We start from the raw sequence: 22,641 nt of genomic DNA on the forward strand, positions 1-22,641 counted from the left end.
TTTTGCACACTTAACATCGCTGTATTATTCCCTGTTTATAATTTAAATAACACTCGTATTCAGGTCCTGGCTTGGAGGAGGCTCTGAAGCATAGCTTTGCTTTCTGGGGAGTATAACCCAGTGAGATGAGCAGTCTGTAGCACCGGCATTCAGAAGAAGCTCAGGAGGTGCTGGAGAAACCTGTGGCGGCACCAGGGAGTGATCGAACACCTTCGCCCATGGATGCTCGGGGTGTCACCGAGTGCCTCTCAAGCAGAGCTGTTGCCCACAGCTTCATCAGGAACATCTCACTCCACATGGACACCACTACACGAGCTCCTTTGCTGTATTAAACCACCGGAGATGGTGGGACATGAGGTGGGATCATCAGTTCTTCCATGGGCTCTGCTCTTCCTCCAACCACCCGCAGCAACACTCCAGGCCTCTCTGCCTGCACCACACCGACACTCCCTGAGGACCAAACCATACTGAGATCCCACCACAGGATCCCTGCCCATGCTACTGCCAGCCCAGGGACAATCAGACAAAGCAGAGTAAGACGATGATAGAAAACCTGCTTTGAGCCAACAGCTTCCACTCAGGACCGGGCAACCACAGCACAGGAGACTGAGATTTATTTCCAGTTCCGCATGGGCTCCCATCACCTGTGTACCCTGACTTCCCAGATGGCAAACGGGAACGATTTACTCATCTTCCTCTGCAAAGTGCTTTGGGGCGTGTGACTGAGACAGGCAAATCACAGCAATTGTTATTACTCCAACAAAGGAGCTATTAACATTTAAAGCAGATAAAGCCTTTAAATTACAGATGACACCCTGTGCCCAGCCTTGCAAAGGTCCCAGCTTCACCCAGCCATGAGGCATTTCACTCCTACAGACTTCCATCACGCTGTTTCCTCCAAGCTGGATCTGCACCAGATGAATGTGCACTGGCTTCTTTTCAGGGTCTTTAGGCCATTTTGTGAAGAGCAGCAAATCCTACTGGTGGCATTCAGTGTGGACCTGGTTTCATGACGGCCACAGCTCTGTGAATGTTTCTAATCACAGAGGTCTTCAAAATGCATCGCATGGTGAAGGTCCAGGTTACCAGGACTGTGCCCACCACCCCACGGGCACCTACCACCTATCAGTTGACCACCAGACAATATATAACTTGCATTAAATGCCACTGACCAATTCTGCAAGAACAACTCACCAAAGATCCTGCAGCCATTGGACAGACACAAATAGTGCTTATTCCTCTCAAAAGGATTTGGGCAGGAAGGGGAAAGTAAGGTCAGAAAACTCCTCATTCTTCTAAAGGAGATGCTGAGCAAACTCCCAGGATCAGGAACACCCATGTATTTTAAATTCCTCAGGTTTGGGTAACCGAGGCAGCTGCTAACCTATCGGTACTTCCCACATCTCCAAACACCCCGAGGTGACCAAGTGGGTGGTCACTTGAACCTCCTGCTCCCTGGTCTCACCATGACCTCTCTGTCTGGCTCCAAATCTGGAATCAACGGCAATTACCCACCCGACGTGGGCGTCCCACGGCTTGAGCCAGAGATGCCTCTGAGGTCCTCAGGGGCCGCAGAGGTGCAAGCAGTTAATCATTGATTCAGTCGAGGTTTAAATCATCCAGGTGGGAACATAATAATAGATGTGCAAACAGAAAAGCGTCGCTGTTAATTGAGCAGTTGCTAGAGATTTTGGAGCACTGTCTCAGTGGATGGTCTGAGATGTCCAGGAGGGTGAAGGAGCATGGTCTGCACACCACAAACAGCAAACACCATTTTGTCCTGGTGTGAAAATCTTCTTTAATGACCCAGAGAAAGCAGAGCGGGGAGAAGGGGCAGCCCAAAGGAAATCCCCTGGTCTCCTGTTATTTCCTTCTTCTCTCTCATAGAAGGAAAATAATCAGAATTGAGATGTGGCCACGTCCTGGGAAGACACCCCGTCCCATGGGTCAGCAGAGCTTACTGCTGAATTGGAGCAAATCTCATTGCCACCAGAACACATTCGCATCTCCGCTGAGTTACCAAGGCTTATACCATGTAATCGCAGGATACCACGTTATTCTCCAAATAATTTTCAAGTGCGATAATGCACAGAGCAGAAATACTCTGGAAAAGAGAGCGGGATGCTCTGGGAGCTCCGGTTGCTTCACCAGAGGATGTTTGCCAGCACCTCCTCCAGCGGTACCCAGGTGACAGAGTTGTCTTCCTTGTTACTTAATTTTTATTGCTGCCCTTCCTATCTAGCACCTTTCTGGATTCCCAAACACGTGCCAGGGTGTCAGCTCAGCTGGATTACAGCAGTTTATCACCACTTTAAAGCCCTGTTATCCCATGAACCCAGACACAATCACACAGCAAAAAGTCGTGGCCTGCCCCAGCCTTACAGTGAGCAGAGGGACACAGACAGACAGCAGGACACATGGACATAGGGAATGAATGACACTTTTGAGAGCCAGAAGCCAGCTTCTCAGTCCCGTGGGGAAGGACTGGTGGGGAGACAAGGGACCATGAAGAAATACAAATTAATCCATGTCCCCAAGAGCATCTCGTCCCCAGGCCAGCAATCTCCTCCCTGCTACACAGAGGTGGTAGGAAGAGAGGGGACCAAGCACAGCGGATCCCTGCCCATCCCAGCACCTGCAGCAGCGCTGGCACCTCCACTGCATGGAAAAATATATTACTATAAATCTCCCAGCCCACGGGCCATGTTCCCCAAAGCATGAGCTCAGTGTAAAACCATGCTGGTTTCAAGAAATCCCCAAGCAAGTGTATAGGGGCTGTTTCATATGGGTGGGGATGGTTTGATGGGCAGTTTTCAAGCCCTTCCCTGCATCAGGGCAAGGTCTGAGCCCCAACACCATGCCAAGCATCTGCTCAGAGTTCACTTCTGTGCCTGAAAAAACACCCATCCCACACCCAATGCCAACTCGGGGCGATGACTGGGACCTCGACAGAGGCTGATGGATGGATCCCGCTTGCAAATGCCAGAGCCGGAGATGCCCAGCTTTGCAGCCTGGGGGGATTTTGCATTCTTATTTTAAGCTCTGCACATGCAATGTGTCCTCTTTATAAGGCGGAGGTGTCGAGGGGTCTATGGGGATGAGTCAAGTTTGCAAAGAGGGATATAAGAGGAGGAAACATGTCTGTGGAGGCAGGTGCTGCTTTGTCCAGGTACCGTGGATGGAGAAATGCAGCTTGCATTTGAAATGAAGCTGTGCCCACTGAAACGCCAGCCTGCCCGCAGATGAATGAAACCAGGCAGGGAAAAAAAGCAGGCAGCTAATCCTGTTTGCCGTGAGGAGCTTTTCTGCACTGGCGCTCCTGGTATACACCAGCTCAGTCCTAGGTGGGATCTTCCTGGGTGCCCGGGAGCTGGCAGCAGGATGCTTTCCCTATGGGATGCTAAGACCTTTCCAGCGAGTATGTGCTTGGTGGTCCTTCACCATGGGGTGGGACCATCAATCTCCTGAGCTGTGGAGTGCAAGCCACTGATGTTCAACCTCTGCTTCTCTGCAAGCCAGGACCAATGCATGAATGAAGCCCTGGTGTCTTCCCCCATCCCTGAAACCTGCCCCTGCGGTGGAAGCCCCTGAGCTGGGTGGCACAGGGAAGTGGACAACAGTTGGATGGACCTCAGTGCACACAAATGGCCACAAAGAGGTCCAAGAGGCATGGGGTGTTAGAGAATCATCACAGAATCATTGAATGGTTTGGGCTGGAAGGGACCTTCAAAGGCCACCCAGTCCAACGCCCCTGCAATAAGCAGGGACATCTTCAACCAGATCAGGTTGCTCAGAGCCCCGTCCAACCTGGCCTTGAATGTTTCCAGGGATGGGGCATCTCCCACCTCTCTGGGCAGCCTGTGCCAGTGCTTCACCACCCTCAGCGTAAAATATTTCTTCCTTATATCCAGTCTGAATCCACCCTCTTTCAGTTTAAAACCATCACCCCTTGTCCTATCGCTACAGGCCCTACTAAAAAGTCTGTCCCCATCTTTCTTCTAAGCCCCCTTTAAGCACTGAAAGGCCGCAATCAGGTCTCCCCGCAGCCTTTTCTCTCCAGGCTGAACAACCCCAGCTCTCTCAGCCTGTCCTCACAGCAGAGGTGCTCCAGCCCTCGGATCACTTCTGTGTCCTCCTCTGGACTCACTCCAACAGGTCCATGTCCTTCCCGTGCTAAGACTCCGGAGCTCTATTATGTCTAGAGAGATCTTGGCTTTCTCCTTTAAAAGAAAGCAAAACAAAAAAAGAAAGATAGATGCGCAAAAATGCGGCGGGTGGGAGAGCACCAGGGGTCCTGCAGGCAGCCAGCCAGATTCATCACGGGATGAGTTTTCCCTTCATCTGCCCAGAGATTGAACTGCATGGGCAAGAAGGGAACTGGAGGAGTTAACAGACTCCCAGCCAGAGATATTCGTGGCACCCAGAGTTCGTGTAAAGTTTCATACCGGGACCCTTTTCTAAATTCTTTTGGTCATGGGAGAAAACATTGCAACTGTTTAGTCTGCAGGGAGGTGGTGGCTCTGGCCCAGCACTCAACATCACTGAGCAAACATGCTGGAAAGCAAAGGGGCTGACAACCCTCTTATCTCCTCCGCCTGCTTTTCACCCCGTCTCTCCCACCGCCGTGGCCAAGCATCCGATGGGCACTGGGTATGGGTGCTGGAGCTCCCTGCTGGAAATGCAGCTCTGGGCTCCCTGGGATGGGGGACAAGTGACCACTGAAAGCCGGGTCCTGGAGGTGAAGTACCAGCCTGCTAAAAAATGTTATTTACACAATAGAGCTCAGAAAATCTTTCTCAGGGGCTAATATTTACAAAAACCTATGAAGCCAGGGAGCTTCTGCTATAGCAAATGTATTTGTCTATTTTTTTTTTTGGTCATTTTTAATGGATGTAAAAGATGCATTAATCTTTTCTGCTCATTCCCTGAAGCATGCAGGTACTGAGCACCCTACAATGCCTCTGAAGCTGCCCATCCATGCTGGAAAAACTGAGATTACAGAAAAGAGCTGCAGAAAACAACATTAACCTGCAAAACCCCTTGATCCCTCCAAACTTTCTATCACTAAAGGCACAGTCATGATTAACATGTCGTACTTTGCAGCATATTGGCGGAGCGGCTGACTGTGAGCGTCACCGTAAGACCACCAGATGGCATGGGCCGGAATATTAAAGGGATGCAGGGAAACACACCTTATTTTTATTAATGAAGCAGAAATGGAAAGGTTTTGTTTTTCCAGCCTGACACTGTTTCCTTAGCTGGTGCATGCTTTGCTCTCGCTGTCTTTGCTTTCAGCTCCTGCTGCCCCTGGACTGGAGGTGATAATATCACTGGGTTTGGGTTCCTAGCTCTGCCAGAGCTGACTGTCCTACCCCCTCTTTATTAAAAATATAATATGCAGAGCAACAGTAATGAATGAATGAAAGAAAGAATGCAAGAAAGAAAGAAAGAAAGAAAAAAAGAAAGAAAGAAAGAAAGGAAGAAAGAAAGAAAGAGAAAGAAAGACAGAAAGAAAAAGAAAGACAGAAAGGAAGAAAGAAAGACAGCAAAGTGGAGGAATTTATCATTGGGAAGGGGAAAGGAAGCACTGGTTTTGGATGCCTGGTGAGTGGAAAGAGCACAGGGGGAGACTCCATGGGTGGCAGCAGCAGTGATGAGACCAGAGGACGTGTGACGATGGGGTGGCATCATCCAGCCACGCTTCGTTTGCTCCTGTCCTCGGATGCTGTGTTTCGCACCGGTATCAGCTCTGTTTGCTGGCCAGGCATGGGACAGGGACCTGAAACACTCCTCGTCCATCCCATTTCTCACCCGCTGTGTATCCTCCAGCTCCTCCGCTCCCAGGACTCTTCCCACAAAAGCCACTTCACGTCATCATTTTGCATATGCTTGTTTAAGTGTCAGCAGCAGGAAAAGATAAGGCTGTGCAAAATGATAGCCACAGAGGAGGTAAAGGGGACGTGGACTCCACAGCAGCATTGATTCTCCAAATTCAGATTTTGACAGGTAGGTACACACAACATCCAGCAGTGAAAAAACTGAGCCTAAGCCTGGCCAGGGGATGCTGAGGGTGCCTGCGCTGTGACACCCATGCTGCAGGTCCCACGGGACCATCTCTCTGTGTGCCACCACAGCAGGCCAGCTGTAAAGACCAGCCAAAATCCATGTTGATCAAGCCCACTCGGTTGGAAACCGAATTCAGCACAAATTCTTGTGGCTCGGCTAGAAATCCTTAAAAAAAAGACATTTCCTGCTGGCAAGCACAAGAGCATCCCCCGTATCCTATGCGTCTGCAGCCGAGCAATGCCAGCAATGGGCAAAGCACAAGCTATCGCATTTTCCCCCTTTCCCAGGAAAGAAAAAGAGGTGCTGCCCTCTCCAATGTTCTTCTACCCAAACCCCAGCTCTGCTGTGTCTGTTCTGGCCTTAACTCAGGAGGTGACGTCCCTGGCATCTGCTTCTCCCGAGTTCTCCTCTGCCAGAAGGATGCTTCATCCCCTAGCAAAGTGACTGGGGGACGTGGAGGTTTGCAGTCTGGGTCCCAGGCAGGGTAACACATCGCAGGGTCCCAATAAGCCTCCGAAAATCCTGTCCCCAGGCAAGGTGAAGGGAACCAGCTAAGAGCAGGGCTAGGGATGGCAGGGCGGCTGTGGGTACCGGCAGCAGGGATCTTCCAACCCAGCAGCATCCCAAAATCCTCACCTCGGGGTGGCTGCAGCAGCCTGAGCCAGATTTATGCCAGAGCAGGCAGGAGCAGATGGTCTGGCAAGAGGGTGCTTTGGCCGGCTGAATCCCTGGGCTGGCAGAAATGTGTTCCCATATCCCAGGGCTGGATTTGAGCCTTTCAGGAGAAAACGGAGAGCTGGAGCTGATGCCAGTACAGCCTGGTCTGAGGGGATCTCAACGCTGAAGCGCCCCACCTGCCTGCGGTGTAGTGGGTGGAGGGGGGTCCTCAGGCATTTCCTTACCTCTCAGTCAATGGATAAATGGATTTTGAGGCTTTGTTTTTTTTGCTGCCTCTCCTACCAAAGCCCCAGGGGGACCCTGCGTGGCCCCGAGCATCCTCACCCACCAGCAATGTATGGGAGCAGCTAGGAGCCCACCCCACCGGTAGCCCGCTGCCTGGATCTGGCCCAGAGCTGCAGGCAGGCTGCAGGCAGGCTGCAGGCAGGCTGCGCAGTCTGCAGTCTCCACCTAGAGCCCGGTGGAGCCTCTGCTCCGTGTTGCCTCTCTGCTGCAGCCCATACACAGGGTGTGCACGGGTCCCACCACCCAAAGTCCCCTGGTCTGAACTTGGCTGTGCTTTTAGCAGGCAGCGGCAGCAGGCAGCAGCAGCAGGCAGCAGAAGCAGGCAGCGGCTCAGCTGGGGATGATCCTGACACTGCTCACTGCCAGCCTGCAGGACCAAGAGGAACCTCGGCTGAGTCCCACCACCACTGGAAGATGCCCAGATAGGGTATCCACTGGCCAGCGGAGATGATGGGACACCAGGTACCACCCCTGAGGCCACACCATGTGCTGGAGCAGGGCCTGGTCCCCACCTTGCAGCCTCGGACCCTCCAGGGTGAAAAGGAGCCAGGAGAAACGACACACAACTTATTTACGGAGTAAAGGTGATGGCTATTTTCATGACACACCTGAGCATTGCAATATAAAATCTTACCAGCGCATTGAATTCCAGTCAAATATGCCATTCCTTAAACTCTAACGTTTTTGTTTTTTTTTTTGCAACTTAGTCCTGCTTCCCGCCAATCTCTCAACTGCACAATGCCCTGCTACTCAAAACTAAACACCTTTTCTGTCCAGAGCCACGAGCGTGGCTGCGTCGGATGGACTCCAGCCCCCAGCTACCCGTAGGGCCGTGAAGGCGACCCTCTTGGCATCTCCTGTGATGCTCACTGGTACCTCGGTGGCCCTATGGCCACCTCCAGCTGCAAATCAACTCAAGGGGCTGTGAGCCCTGAAACCCATCCCTGGGCTCGGGCTGAGGACTGATGTGCAGTGCAACCCCGCAGCTGATTTAATTTGGGGTCTCGCTCAGCTATTCCCAGTTTGGAGGGCTCCTAGTGCTCATGGGGAACAGCTCCTGTCCCCATCCTCTCCTTCCTATCAGTAGGAAATTGTTGCCTTCTTTTTGCACTCCATTAAAATCCCAGATCTTGGGTTAAACCCCTTTTTGCACTCCATTAAATCCCCCCACATCTCACCATCAGCCTCCAAGGAGGTGATGCCCGGCGCTCCCTTGCCCCTGCCACGTTCCCGTGTCATGGCAAGGCTGCGAAGGAGCTGGACGGCTCCTACAGCCATCGCTCCACTTGGGAAAAGCGGCAAGTTTAAAGAACGCAGCTTGATATTTAATCCGGGGCTCTCCAATAACTCACAGACCCGCATGGGACCCGTCTGCCAGCGGCTCCCGTAACCTCGACGGCAAAGCCAAGCGAGCGTTATTACTACGGGCAGGCGGCGATGGCTTGGCCAGACTCACGAGTAACGGCGGGGCCAGCTCTAATTGATACCCGGCTCTGCCCTTCACCTGCCAGCGCAGGCAGGGTGCCAGCCCGCTCCCCAGGCTCCCTCTCCTGCCCGCTGCCGACAGTTGCATGGGTTACGTTTGGCCCCGGATGACTATGTAAAATAATAAAATAACAATAAAAGAATAACATTATTAAAATAACAAAGCAATAAATAATAAAATAAAACCAATAAACTAATAAATAATAATAAAAATAAAATAATAAACACCCTGTTACAGAATTGCAGAGCATCTTCAGAGACACAATTTGGGGCAAATGAGAGGGAATGCGTCTCCTTCCCGCTCCTCCTTTTCTCCGTGCTTGAGAGCAGGAGGATGCAGGCAGCTGGGGATGCTCCTCAGAGCCACCCGTGGGGCTGCGCTCCCTCTCCCCCTCCAAGCCTGTATATATACTATGTATATATGTGTGTGCAAGAATTTAGAATTGCCTTTGAATTCCCTGGGAGTATAGAAAATAAATCCCATCTGCAAAGCTGCATTTAGCAGGCAGCTTTCGCTGGTGAGTCCCACCATGGTTTAGAAAACCAGGACAACGCTGTCAACATCAGTGCAGAAATGTATGGAAAAAGGTTTCCAAGCTCTGCAGGGTTCTGCAAACCCCCAAATGAAGCTGTTTACACAACATTGTTTGCTATTTCTCTGCCTGTGTGGGGCTCCCGTGGGGCTGGCAGCACCCATGCACACATCAACGCTGAGGTTCACCACCGAGATGTCCCTCATCCTCCGAGAAGAGTGGTGGGGAACAGCTCGCGCCGAGGTGGCTTTCCCCATTGAATCACCAGCACACCTTGGGAGGAGCTCATCAAACTCTTCTGGAAGACAAACCAAAGGCAGCGACGCTGGGCTGATGCACAGATCGAAGAGATGGATGTGGTGCTGCTCCATGGAGCTGAGCATGCAAACCCTCGCCGCTGCAGCACTCAAGACACGCATATTTCTGGCCTTGCGGTTTGCTCCAGGGACCCTGGGACCTTTTTTCCCTGCTATCTTTCCATGAAGCAACCTCTCTGATGTCTCCTGGGCAATGCCTTTTCCAAGGCAAGTGGTACCACTGTGTTTTCTGTGCATGAACTGGACCATCTGTAATTAAATTAAATTAAAAACAGCCACAGAGAGAGGGCCAATGGGTTTTGCAGTCAATGCTGGACGTGACATATAGGTCAGATGCTCTCCAGCCGTGCTCGGATCCTCCTGCCTCCGCCTCCGTAAAACCACAATACATTCCCCGCAGAAGACCCAGACCTTAATCATGTTAAGGGGGAAAAAAAGTCTGCATTTCAGCATTAACCATGTGTATTACTTCCATGTCCCAATTCCCACAGTTCCCTTCGGTGTCTTTATCTTCACAACCCCTACGATGCAGAAAGGGCTGCTACTACTGGGAGATTAAGTTGTTTGCTCAAATAATGAGGAAGCCTATGGAAAAGGAGGGATTTCAGCTCATTCCTCCCAAATCCTCATGCTCAGCGTGGTAAACACTTCCCTTTGCACCCCGATTGATTCTCCAGTACCCAATGCTACAAGATCTACATCCCAAGAAGGGCTCCAACTGAAATTTTCCTCTTCCATCCTCCGCCTGGGCTGACGACAACAGGTTTTGTTTTAGGAGCTTGGCCACCACCTTGGTTGACCCTTCCAGAAGTGGTCACACCAACCATCTTGAACCCAGCTGAGTCCACGGGAACCCAAGTTCAACCTCTGCCAAAACCCACGGGATTTGACTCAAGTTTTTACAACCAGAGCGAAGCACGACACCGAACCAAGGAAGGGCCATTTCTGGGGCATCAAGACATTAAACTAAGACGATGAAGAAACCCTGTGTGGGTATGCGATAGGGTCTGCAATAGGGTATGCCATAGGGTATGCATTAGGATGTGCAATAGGGTATGCAATAGGGTATGCATCAGGGTATGCATTCAGGTATGCATTAGGGTGTGCCACAGGGTATCCATGAGGGTATGCAATAGGGTACACAACAGGTTATGCAATAGGGTAGGCATTAAGGTATGTAATAGGGTATGCAACAGGGTATACAATAGGGTATGTATTACGGTATGCCATAGGGTATACAATAGGGTATGTATTAGGGTATGCCACAGGGTATACAATAGCGTATGCAACAAATAGCCCTTCTCCACTTGCACCAAGGCATTTCCAACCGCAGGGACGTCCCAGGCGCTGGCGCTGGCTCTGGCTGGAGGCCGGCGTGCGCCCTGCAGCGGGCCCTGCTGCTCTGTGTCAAGATGTGCATTTTGTGGTGTTTTTTTTTTTTTTTTTATTAAAAGAAGGTATCAGCCTTCTGTTTGATGTGTTGTTGGCCGCGGTTGCTAAGGGAAGCAGTGTACAATTACAGCCCCAGTGATGTCCACTCTAATAATACACTTGGCTCTGCATAGCTCAGATGCAGACAGAGCTCTGCTATAAAGAGCACGGCCATTTCAACAGAGGAATACTCCAACTTATGTTACATGTGAAGGGTTTGTGGCACATTGCTTAGCACCCCTCCGCTGAAAAAGAAAAGTACCGCAGCCAGTACAAGCCAGCGAGTGAAACTATGACAAGCAAAAACCTCTCGCAGGAGACTTACTTTCAATTTATTAATTAAGAAGGTATTTCTAGAGGGGCGAAGAAACCATACATGTGTCCCACCAAGATGTTCTTGCATGCCCCCATCCACCCAAGCTCCCCATGCCCAATTCAGCTAGGTCCATCCCAAGGCCTCGTGCAGCCCAAAATCGCTCCTTGTACCAAACACCAAACCAAACTCAATGAGGAGAAAATCAAACCCAAATGACCCCTGCCAATGCTGATCCCCGGCATGGCAGCATCTCCCTGAGCTCGACCAGCTGCCCACCCCATGACTCCACTTTCCGCGTCTCCCTTCAGCATCCCGAAAGGTCTGCAGCACCCAAATTCAAGACTCAGCCAAGATTTGGGACCAAAACAGAGAGTGAGGGATAAATTCAAACCAGAGTTTTCCCAATAGATTCCCTTAAGAGCCTGAAAAGGTGCAACGCCGGCCAAGGGGATGCTCTTTAGAGGAGCTGCCTGCAGGGAGGTGGGTGACATGACAGCATTCCTGTGCCGCGGCACTGGCATCTGTTTTGGGATCAAAACAAGTTCCCTGAGATAAGCTGTGAACATGTGCAGCCCTGGAGCACGAGCACCTTGTCAACAGCTGAAAATATGAGAAGAGCCAGGTTAAAATGACGCTTTATTCAGTTTATTGCCTGCAGGAAAACCCCTTGCTGCTTGCCTCAAGGTCCAGCGGGGTGCAGGGATGCTGTCTCTAGGGACCGGGATGCTGGTAGGGTGACTCAATGGGTTAATGCGCTAATTTATGAGATCCTCCAGTGGGGCTGAGGCGTTGCCATCGCAGTCCCAAGAGAAAGGGACAAACAAGCCCCTACAAAACAGGAGCATCTGCTGGGAGCAGATGGGGGGGCGAGTGATCCAGCCCCAGGCGCCAGCAGCGCTGGGGGGGGATCACGTTGATCCTGATTTATCACACCCCAGCAGAGTAATTCCCCAGCTCGCCGGTGCCCAGCGAGCCGAGCTCCTTACGTCCAGGGATCAGATTAGTCTGAAAGGTGCTAGAGAGACACAAATCCAGCTCTGGAGCAAGCACGTTATTAAAGTTGTGGGGTTTTTTTTTTAATTAATGGTAAATTATCTAGAAACGGCTGATGGAAAATACCTGAGGGGCCAGGACTGGAGCTGGGTAATGTTATACCATCAACCATATGTCAATATATCATATTGATATTGATAGTACATCATGTATCAATACCATTAACCCCTATATTTCACATCAAGGCAGCTGCAACAAGTCTTTTTCACTTCATACCTGGGTCTGTCTCCAGCCAGGGCTATCAAGCCTAAATGCATCACAGAAAATCCCAGTTTCGGGCTGACCAAAGTATTTCGTGAATCATGTGAATGCATCCGATTATTTCAGTTGGAAAAAACTCCTGTGCTTGAAGAAAGTAAAAATCCTTTACTATCAGAAAGGAAATGTTACATTATTTAATTCATATAGCACTCTGCTTTTGACCTGTAGTGATCCGCCACCTTTTGCCCCATTAAGACATTTTCAAAAGATGTGCAGTTTAGGGCTGAGCAAATCCCTTTTGCATATTTTTCTATGCTCTTGCACGTGAAATCAGTCACCCACACACCCTGCTCACCCCTTACATTTAATTTCTTCCCAGCTTTCCACAAATGACATCATGCTCCCATCACACGAAGACTGGCTACATGTTCCTGGGAAGCACTAAGGGACTCTGGAGATATGAGAAACATTATTCTACATTCATGCTATGAAGAGCTGAATATGAAGCCAGTTATTATTGCAGATGACTTTGCAGTAGAGATCAGTCTGTGGGGTCTGTTGGTAGGGGTGGCAGTGCTGAGCCAAGAGAAGAAAGCAAGTTGGAAGAGTCCTCCTTAACCCAGAAGGACTGCCATCATCCTCAGCTTTTGGATAACACCCTGCTGCTCCCTGGCCATTGCTCCCAGACTTGCATAGCTCAGGACTTTATTTTGGATTTCTTAGCATTGCTCAGCCACATGGGGGAAGACACAAAAGCTACCTGGCATGGGAGGAGTCGGATGCTCGGATGGGTTAAAGGTCCCTCCAGCCCTTTGCTGCTAGATCTGGGATTCACGTTGACTGCAATTTGTCTCCTCCTGCTTTGTAATTGCTTTGGAAATCAATCAATCAATCAGGAGAAAAATCACCACTTAGTACACATGATGGGCCCAAGATGTGTTGTGCCCAAGGGGAAAGCGGAGGAGTGGGTGCAGGAAGAGATGCTGGGTTTGATACACAGCTACGGCAACAAGAAAAGCAAAACTGCACCAGTAACTGTTCAGAATTATCTTAGTGTATGTTAAATATTGATTTTCATTACTTTATTTTGCTCCTTATATCCCTGTTTCCCATGTTGCTGAACATTATCATTGTCCAAGATGGAAAAACCATGTGGATTCAGCCCGGTGCAGCTGCTGTAGCCACTTGCTGCGCAGCTCCTGGCTGTTTCAATGGCACAAAAAAGCCAGAACGCCACAAGGACAGACTGACTCTCAGGTCTGCTCTGCCATTTCCAACACCTCTCCAGGCAGGTACCCCCTCCCAGCCATCCTCGGGGGGGTTTGCCCTGCCTGTACACAACCCAATGGCATAAAGCTCTCATCTTGGTTGGGATTATACATCCTTGGACCTAGGCTAGGCCAGATCCAAGTGGGCTTTCTAAACCTGGCTCTAACATTACAGCTACACCCTGGTTTTCTCCATCCTCCTGCTCCATCAGCCTGCACACCTCTGCATGTAGTCCTCACACATGGACATCTCCCTGCTACGGCATCAGGTGGAGCTAAAGCAGAGGGAGATGGAAAGACCTGCCCAAGGTGAAAGGCTGACTGCTCACACAGCAAACCTAAAAGCCCTGAGTCTGGCAGATATCCAAGCCTACCAGACTACTGGCTACCACCTTTCCTCTCATTTCCATATGAAAATCCATCCCAGAAACATTTTCCTCAAAATATGTATTTCTAGGCCAAGTTTCCATTAAATACAAAATGGCAATTGCCATTTTTGGGGTGGGGAAGAAATCCAGTTCCCAATATTCCTAGCGAGCACTGCTATTCTGGATGCTGCTGCCCACAAATAGCGATATTGGTGGAGGTGGCAGAAGAAGACTGCTTCTTCTCTCTTATCTCTGCAAACACAAGTGGTAGCCCTTTGCCTGCTGAACGGACATGAGAAGGTATCTATCTGGAGAGCAGGAAGAAACAACAATCTCATTGCAAGACTTCCTCCACCGCAGGACCAGAAGCATGGGTGACAACCACATGTGGCTTGCCCAAAAGGCGACTTGGTCCACACAAGGCACAGCATCCAAGGGAGAGGTCTGGCAAGAGCAAGAAGGTCAAAGAGATGTACCAAAAACTGGAGTGATGCTGGGCACTGAACACACGCAGAGAACAGAGAGACAAAACAAGAGCTTTGTATGTGCTGCAGATGGCACGTGAGGGAATGGCCAAATGGAAATGCAAATTAAATTGATGGAAATTCATCATTTCGGCTCTACACATCCTGCCTCCAAAGAGGCAGAAAGACGTAGGTCCATGTGACACCCTCCCCAGACAGCAACTCGCCTTGCATGGTGGCGACACAGTAAAGCACACTCCCCCCTAGCAGATCATGGGCAGGTGAGGACAGTCCCGTTTCCCCATCATACACCATTATCATGGACCAGCTATGATAGCCACTGCTTTTTTGTGCCCCCCCCAACTTTGCTGTCACTGATGGTTTTGGAGCAGAACAATCAACCAGTACTTCGTATACCAATAAACAAATCGCTCAGAATAATTAGCTCATACACAAATTATTTCTGTCTGGGTTGCAATCAGAAATCAGGAGCGAGCCCTTCAGCCAGGTGATGCAACCAACACCCTATTCAGGGACCATGACTTGGTATCTCTGGTGCTGAGATGGACTCCAGCCGAAAAGAGCGGCAAAAAGACCTTCCACTGTAAGACCCTCCAAGTTCACTTCTCTTCATGCCATGGGGATGCTGCCACAAGCAACTCACTCATTTCACAGATGAGTCCTGGTGTGAGATACCATAATTCCACGTACAGCTCATTAAAAGGGAATGAAGAGTAACTTTACAATGCCTTCAGCGGCATGTTATCTATGGTAACCATTAAAGATGTGTACAGACAAAATTACAGGTACACTTCCATTCTCCTCTTATCAACTGGCTTTAAAAGGAATTTGGTTACAGCTCAGCTCCTGTCCAAATGCACGGTAAGATCAGGTGGGAAGCTGCAGGCATCTAACCAACTAATTTTATCTCATTACCTGCAACATGTTGAGGAGCAGACTCCGGAATTTGGTTCCTTCCACCATGAAGAGGGCCATTTTGTCACAGAGCTTGGCTGCTGTGGAAGCAAAGCTGCGGTCCGTCACCGCTTTCTGGTAGATGGTCTTGACTATCTCCCCCAGCATCTCCTCAGAGTTGGTAGAGTTCTGGGCCTCCTCCATGAAGGTGGTGAGCTTGGAGTCCACATCGCTGCTGTTGTTCCTCATGCTGTTGAGGATTTCAATTAATTTGTCCATTTTGTTCTTTTCGGGATCGGTGGTTTCCACCGTAACTTCGTCCTGGTCCGTGAAAAGGGAAAGACAAGGCGTCTGTTACACAAGGAAAAAACAGACATATCAGCCCTTGTCCTTCCACAAACAGCAAAGGGGGAAGGGGGTTGGGGAGACATACAAACAGACATAGAAATCAAAGCATCTTTTAGAGGCACAAAGGTCTCATCTCAGCATTGAAAACCAGAAGTGAATGAGTTCTGACCCAGAAATGTCCTTTCCCCATTTCCTGCAATACTCAATCTCAGAGTCCTCCCCCTCGGCTTAGGGAGAAGATGTGCTCAAGGGTCCTGAGCCAGGATGCCAAGGTCTGACCACCCCTGACTGCCTTTGGCATCTTGGACAGGTTGCTGGGAGTGTCTGCAACATGGTGATAATGGACATTTTTTTGCCTCTATTTTGTAAGTGCACTGATGTTTGCAAAATGCTCGGATAACAATCCCACAAAAATATCTACTTTTTAATATATATTTAACGATCTAAGTTGAGATCAAAGATGTCACATGATCCCAGTATTATAAAAACTCTTAGTTTTTCCATCTCTTGGCTGTTAGACTTTTCACTTCATGTCATCACCATATAATTTATTGCTTCTTTTCAACATGTAATTATGCATTTGCCCTGTTCCCCCAGTTTAAGGCATGTATCCTGCTCCCTTCTCCTCCTCTAGTTCAGTCTTAAAACGTGCTATACAATACAAACCTGTAGCAATTTTTCGGACAACCCCAATGCCAACCAACAGTTGGGGTTGTCCAAAATTCCCATGAGGAGGCCAGTTGTTTTGACAACACTCAGCCAAGAGTGGGTGCTTATGTGATCTGTTTCTTATAAGACTACAAATTCGCAGGGAGAGCACTAAAATGAATACTCTGAAAGTCTCTGCTGTACTCCCATTGCTTTAAAGAACATAAAAATAACTAACAAAATCTCTTCCTCCCCCTCATGCCACATACATAAATAGTAAATGCACATGCATTCAAAGGTATACATTTCTAACATGCACTCCCATGGAATTGTATATGTTCAGGTTATTTTTGCTACGCATTTTGGAAATCTCATTGGAGATACCCCCACGGATGCATTTTCCAGTCTGACAAAAGAATCTCAAGAGAAAGAATCTGAGTTTCACAGGGGGCAAATGAAGATATAATCTCTGAATTCCTCAGAAATCTGAGGCTGAATATTGTTTCCAAAAAGGATTTCTCCTCCATCACTTGCATGCAACAGTTTTGTTCTTGTTGGGTTGTTGGCAGGAAGGGGGAAAGATAAGGGCGTTTCAATTAATTGCTGAGATAAATGGATATCAATTTTTTAAGTAGCTGACTCCAACTATTCAGCACTCAAAAGTCAAAGCTCTGTAGTTGTTGAGACAAATTGCCTTTTTTAGACCTCTTTGCAAAGCCGATGAGCTCTGCAGACCGGGAGGCAGTCAGCTGGGGAAGAAGCACCCATGTTGCAGCTCACGTGTGCACCAGCCTTCCCTGAGGGTCTTTGCATGGGTAGCAGGAGAGTTCCCAGTCCTTCTTGGAGAACACACGCTAGCAACCTCAAGCTCAAGCAAACAGGCGAGCACTGTGTTAATAAAAGGTCTCCTGAAGAAGCACGAAGAGACTTCAAGAGAAGTGTTGACACTGGGACATTTAGGTAAGTTGGGTGCATTCATCGAAAGGTCCCTTAAGTCCAACCCACCCTTTGTATGGAGAATGGCCAACAGCCAGACTCTTGGAAAAAGGGAAACTCAATGTTTCCCTAAGAAATAGTACCTTTTCTTTTAGTCTCCTCCGCAGTCTGTCTTTGGAAGACTGAAGCAAATTGATCTTGGGTCTTTCCCCAATACGCTCATGAATACTGTCTTTCCGCTTGGTCTCTGACTCCTGGATGTACTGCTGAGACTGCTTCTCCACAGCCTCTGGGCCCCGGTGCGTCTCCACGGGAATATGCGCCGTGCAGACAGAGGTGTCCTCGATTTTCAAATTCTCAGTCTCTTTGGCGTTTCTGTGTGTTTCTTTGTCGTTGGGCGAGTGCTTCTGGTTGTGGTGCCATCTCCGGTTCTGGCTGTAGCCGTGGTGGCCTGTCCTCCCTGAGGAGTGAGGGGTCTGGCCTCCTTGATAGAGTTTCTGGTGGTCCCTGTTGTGTTTCGTGCCACCTTGTTGATGATCTGTGTGCTGCTGAGACTTGTTTCCACCGGGAAGTCTCTGCTGTCGCCTGCAAAGTCAAAGGAAGTCATTAGTACATCCTTTCCTGCATGGTCCTGTTTGGTCAGCACATCTTCTGTCCCACCAAACACCCTGGCTCTTGGCAGGTGGGCCCTGTGGGTCTCCCTACCACAAAAAGGAAGCCGATTTCTTGGCATCTAACACAACCTAGTACCAACTCATGCCTCTAAATCTCTTTCAACAACAGGCATATTTCAGCTGAAAGTTTCATGAACAGTTACGTAACATGACTTTGGTTCCTAGGAAAATCTCTCGTAGGTTTCTGTGTTTTCTATGTTGCTTCCACACTAAACCAGGGAAGACCTGGTCAGTCCCAGTTCAGCAGTGGGAAGTCAGGCAGGCAAGAAATAACAGGAGATTCTTTTTCCTGAAGACCTAAGGAGCTCCTGATAAGCCTCGCCTGCAGCGTCGCTTGCTCCTCTTGTTTGCCACCTCTGCTGTACCAACATGGCATTGGTTTGCAGCGCATCATTTTAAGCATATCAGGAATTTCTAAAAGAGCAAAAAAAGCTAAAAAGCAAATTACCAAGTAAAAGAGGTACCCACACCAAATGGTTTTGTTTGGCCTTTCCATATTTATGCATGCCCTTCATCATTGCTACACCAGGAGAGGACGTGTGCATGGATTAAGAACGATACATGGCTCTGGCAGCATGGGAAGCCAGGACCATTACCTCCAGATAATGGTCCTGGAGGTAAATATGGCTCCAAGTGGATAACATAGAAATTCAATGGGCACAAAGAGGAGGAATTGCCTGCAAATGGTTTGCTTGAGGGACTACAGCAGCTCAGAAGGGGTGAGCAAGCCCCTGTGTGCTGGCCGTAATCAGCAGCCGAGACGGCAGGTCCCCAAAAAAACAATGGTTGAATGGAAGAAATGCTTTGGCAGCCTTGGACATACATTTCAGATTTCCACTCAGGCTGCAGCGTGGCTCTCCTCAGCAGAGAAGGCTGTGTCGGCATGCCATCATCAAGGATGCAATTAAGATGGAGACAGTCCCGGTGCTGGCTGCCTTCGCCTGGGATTCTGCAGGGTTAGTCCTAAGCACGACGGCAGCTCCCTGCCTGCCTGCTGCCTTTTTAATGCTCTGTATTGGCTCTGAGAGCACAGGGGATGCTTTAACACTCAGCTCCTTGTAAGGCTGGTGGGAGCAGTGCTGGAGGTTCACAAGGGACATCCCCCCAGCATCGTCCCCCAAAACAGGGGAACAACTGTAAGCACTGCAGTGACCACACCGGTCTGCATCTGTACTGGTTTTGTAGCTGTTATAATCCCCCTGCTCAGCCTTGTCCCTTACCCCAAGCCTCCGCCTCCATTTGGATAAATAGCAGCGTTTATTTAAAACCCGTCACGTAGCAATTAATTTTATTTTCATCATCTGCACTGCTCAGCTAAGGGCGCTCGGATGAAGGAAGGGGCCATTCACAAATACATTTCAATGGTCAGCGGCTAAACAGTCACTAACCCTGCCTGCCAAAGCCATCTGCCCATCAAATCTGTATTCCTTGGCATCCCCAGGAGTTAAAACCTATTTTCTGAGGCCAACTGGCTCTTAACCATAAAGAGTTAGGACTTGTGTTTGGCGAACACAGGACGAAGAGGCTTGTTCGTGGTGGCAGTGGAAGGAATTTGTGTTTAGTCTCAGACCACCAGATCCGGTTTTCTGAGATATTCAACGTGGTTTTTTTTTTTTTTTTTTTTGCAACCTGAATGGCAGGGAATTAAAAAAAAAAAAAGGAGATGGGGAAGCTTTCCTGTTTGCTGGAGCTTACAAGCATTTTATGAGTACAGATTCTCCACATCAAGTTTTCCTGGCATTTCTTTGTTTCCTCTCAGTAACGCAATCACATAAACCACTTTGTAAAGAGCAACGCTTATTAAAAGGGGAATGTCAAAATAAAAGTTAGTTAAAAACCTTATCTAGTACTGAGTCCTCACATGCTTAAGCATGCAAGAGTTTTGCTGATATAATTCAGCGTTTGCTTTCTGTGGTTTTGCTCTTCTCTCATCTCAAACATCTCAGTTTAACTGTTTGGGTGCACTTTCATTCTTGGGTTATTAGCCAGACAGGCTGCTACTGTATTTAAGTTGTAAATATTGCACAGAAATGACAAAAGTTGCACTGAGACACAGCTTTAATTTAAGCAGAGGTAAGGCAAAATGCCTGGAAATGAGCTGGGAACCAGCCTCTGCTGTAAATTCCTGCAAGAAATGCGTGCAGGGACATTTTTTTTCCTAAAGACATAATGATACTATAAACCAAACCATTTCTGTTTAAGGGCTGTGAACGAAAAAAAAAAAAAGGTTTAATATCACAAAAAAACACTTAAGCCAATGTGGAATGTGCAAGATTGTTCGGTTTGGGGCTTTTGCAATAGGACAGGGAGAGGACAGGCAGCTCTGTCCCGATAGAGGACAGCTAAAAGGCAATATCCCCATGGCACGGGGCAGAGCAAACACAAACCGAAGCTCTGTAGTTACTAACCACAGGACGGAAAACACCAGAGTTAAACAAGTTAGGAAAAAAAAATTGCAAGAAATAAAAGGCAAAGGAAGGAGGATGGCAAACAAGAAGCAATGTCCGTGCCTTGGCAGCAGGCAGGGGTCTAGACAATAATCCAGCATTCAGGCAGACTCGCTGTGTGCTTTTATCTTCCCAGCACCCTAGTGAAGAAGAAAAGCCAAGAAGAAATAGGACTCTGCAGTGAAGAAGAGCCAAAGCAGGGAGAACGGGGCCCAGATCTTAAAACTTTTTGGACTGCACAGCATCGCAAAGCCTGGGAGGTTGGGATGACCCATCCTTGCTCTCAGGTGTGACCAAGGCACTGCGGACATAAAGAGCCCCAGGAAGGGGCAAGATGGGGACCAGGGCACCCCACCACACACATCTGCTGTGGGCTGAGTTGATGAAAACAACCTTGTGCTTGCTCAAGGGCAGGAGAGCTGAGATGGTGGCCTGGGGTGACCTGCCAGGCTAAGGGAACCAGACCATGTAGGAACCCAAAGGCACCTCCCAGACCAGGGTTTTAGGCTTGCGATGCCGAAAGGAGGAACAGCTGAAGCTTGAATCGCACAGCAACATCTCCGAGAAAAGAAAGAATTCACCCCAGAAAAATGCCGCGGCTACTGGGAAATCCTTCTGTCCTTCTCTGCTCATCCTTTGCTGTAAGGACACGGTGCCTTGTGGGGGACCCTGCTTCAGCTACAAGTACCTAGAGAGCACACTGGTCTCTTACCCCTTGCCTCTGTTTAATGTTAAATAACTATTTTCACTTCAAAGGCCAAATTCTTATTCAGCTCAAAACTCCCCCTGACTTCAGTGGGAGCAGGGATTTGGCTATCGGTCAATGCGGAAACTTAAACAGACATTCAGAGTTACAAAGAAACTGCAGAAGAACTAAAAACCAAAGGGAGACAGTCAGGGTTGCCAAGCTGGAAATAGGATGGTATCGCTTGTGCTATTGTTTCTCCACAGATTTTTTTATTTAATTAACTAAATGAGATACCTTTCAACAGAATTTAGATCTGACAAATGTCTGCTCTGTCAGAGGAGCCTACGCAAACAAATCTAAGGCTTCAGCTGTCTTGGTGATTACCCAGCCTACGTGCTCAGAAATATGGGATTCCTGCAAGTTTTTACTACATCGTTTGCTCCCAAGGAAAGGGGCTGGAAGGCACAAGGCTGGGGAAAATAACTCCAGACACGTGGACAGCTGTGGTCTAAAACACAGTTGCTCCGTCCCGTCAGCCCTGCTGATATCCCTCCTGAGCGAGACAAGTCCTCCGAGAGCCCCCAACCATTTCTCTGGCATGTGGAGAGCTGGAGGACAACGCGGGGTTACATTTTCCTGGTGGTTGCATGGAGATTTGGTTAGGCAATTCCGGCAAATACGGAGAGGTGAGAAGCTACATCTCTAACAGCACTCAGAGACATTTACCCTGTGGTGCAGAGCATCCCGTACAGCCAAATGGACCAAGATCCAGTCCGTGGGCTCAGGGATGGGGTGCTCTGGACATCCTGGCTCTTGCCTTTGAAGAACCTACCCGGACACCATCTCTGCCCTCAATCCCAGGCAACTCTCCCATGGGACAAACCCTCCTGGGCATGCTAAGCTCCTCGCAGAGGAGGGATGCTGGTTTTGTCCTGCTTTCATGCAGAGCCTCATACCTGGTGGGCATGGCCAAGGCCACCCAGCAATTAACAACTAATATGGACTTGCAGCCACTCAGGCAAGTTGAGAACGCAGAGCGGTGCCGTGGTGTCGCGGTTTCAGCTGGGATAGAGTTAGTTTTCTTCTTAGTAGCTGGCACAGTGCTGTGTTTTGGATTTAGGATGAGAATAATGTTGATAACGCACAGATGTTTTGGTTCTTGCTGAATAGAGTTTACACCAGTCAAGGACTTTTCAGCTTCCCCTGCTCTGCCAGGTGCACAAGAAGCTGGGAGGGGGCACAGCCAGGGGGGCTGACCCAGACTGGCCCAAGGGCTATTCCATACCATATGGTGTCATGCTCAGTATATAAGCTGGGGGAGGAAGAAGGAAGGGGGGGACGTTCGGAGTGATGGCGTTTGTCTTCCCAAGTAACCGTTACGCGTGATGGAGCCCTGCTTTCCTGGGGATGGCTGAACACCTGCCTGCCGATGGGAAGGAGTGAATGAATTCCTTGCTTTGCTTTGCTTGCATGCGCGGCTTTTGCTTTACCTATTAAACTGTCTTTATCTCAACCCATGA

At 49.1% G+C, this 22,641-nt stretch overlaps 1 protein-coding gene across 2 annotated transcripts in view; it reads right to left on the minus strand.

Annotated features, from left to right (window-relative positions):
- CTIF (cap binding complex dependent translation initiation factor) overlaps positions 1-22,641 on the minus strand; it is a gene marked incomplete at both ends in the record, with an annotated part of 115,759 nt that overhangs the window by 21,814 nt on the left and 71,304 nt on the right. The window contains 2 exons of one of the 2 annotated variants that reach the window (XM_082336621.1): positions 15,402-15,701; positions 17,456-17,897. In XM_082336621.1, coding sequence (XP_082192747.1) covers positions 15,402-15,701; positions 17,456-17,897 — 742 coding nt within the window. Of the gene's footprint in view, positions 1-15,401; positions 15,732-17,455; positions 17,898-22,641 lie in introns of both variants that reach the window. The other variant, XM_082336620.1, reaches the window with a different exon arrangement.

This window comes from Platalea leucorodia (assembly GCF_965183815.1).
Source record: "Platalea leucorodia genome assembly, chromosome: Z".
In the NCBI taxonomy this organism is placed as follows: Eukaryota; Metazoa; Chordata; class Aves; order Pelecaniformes; family Threskiornithidae; genus Platalea; species Platalea leucorodia.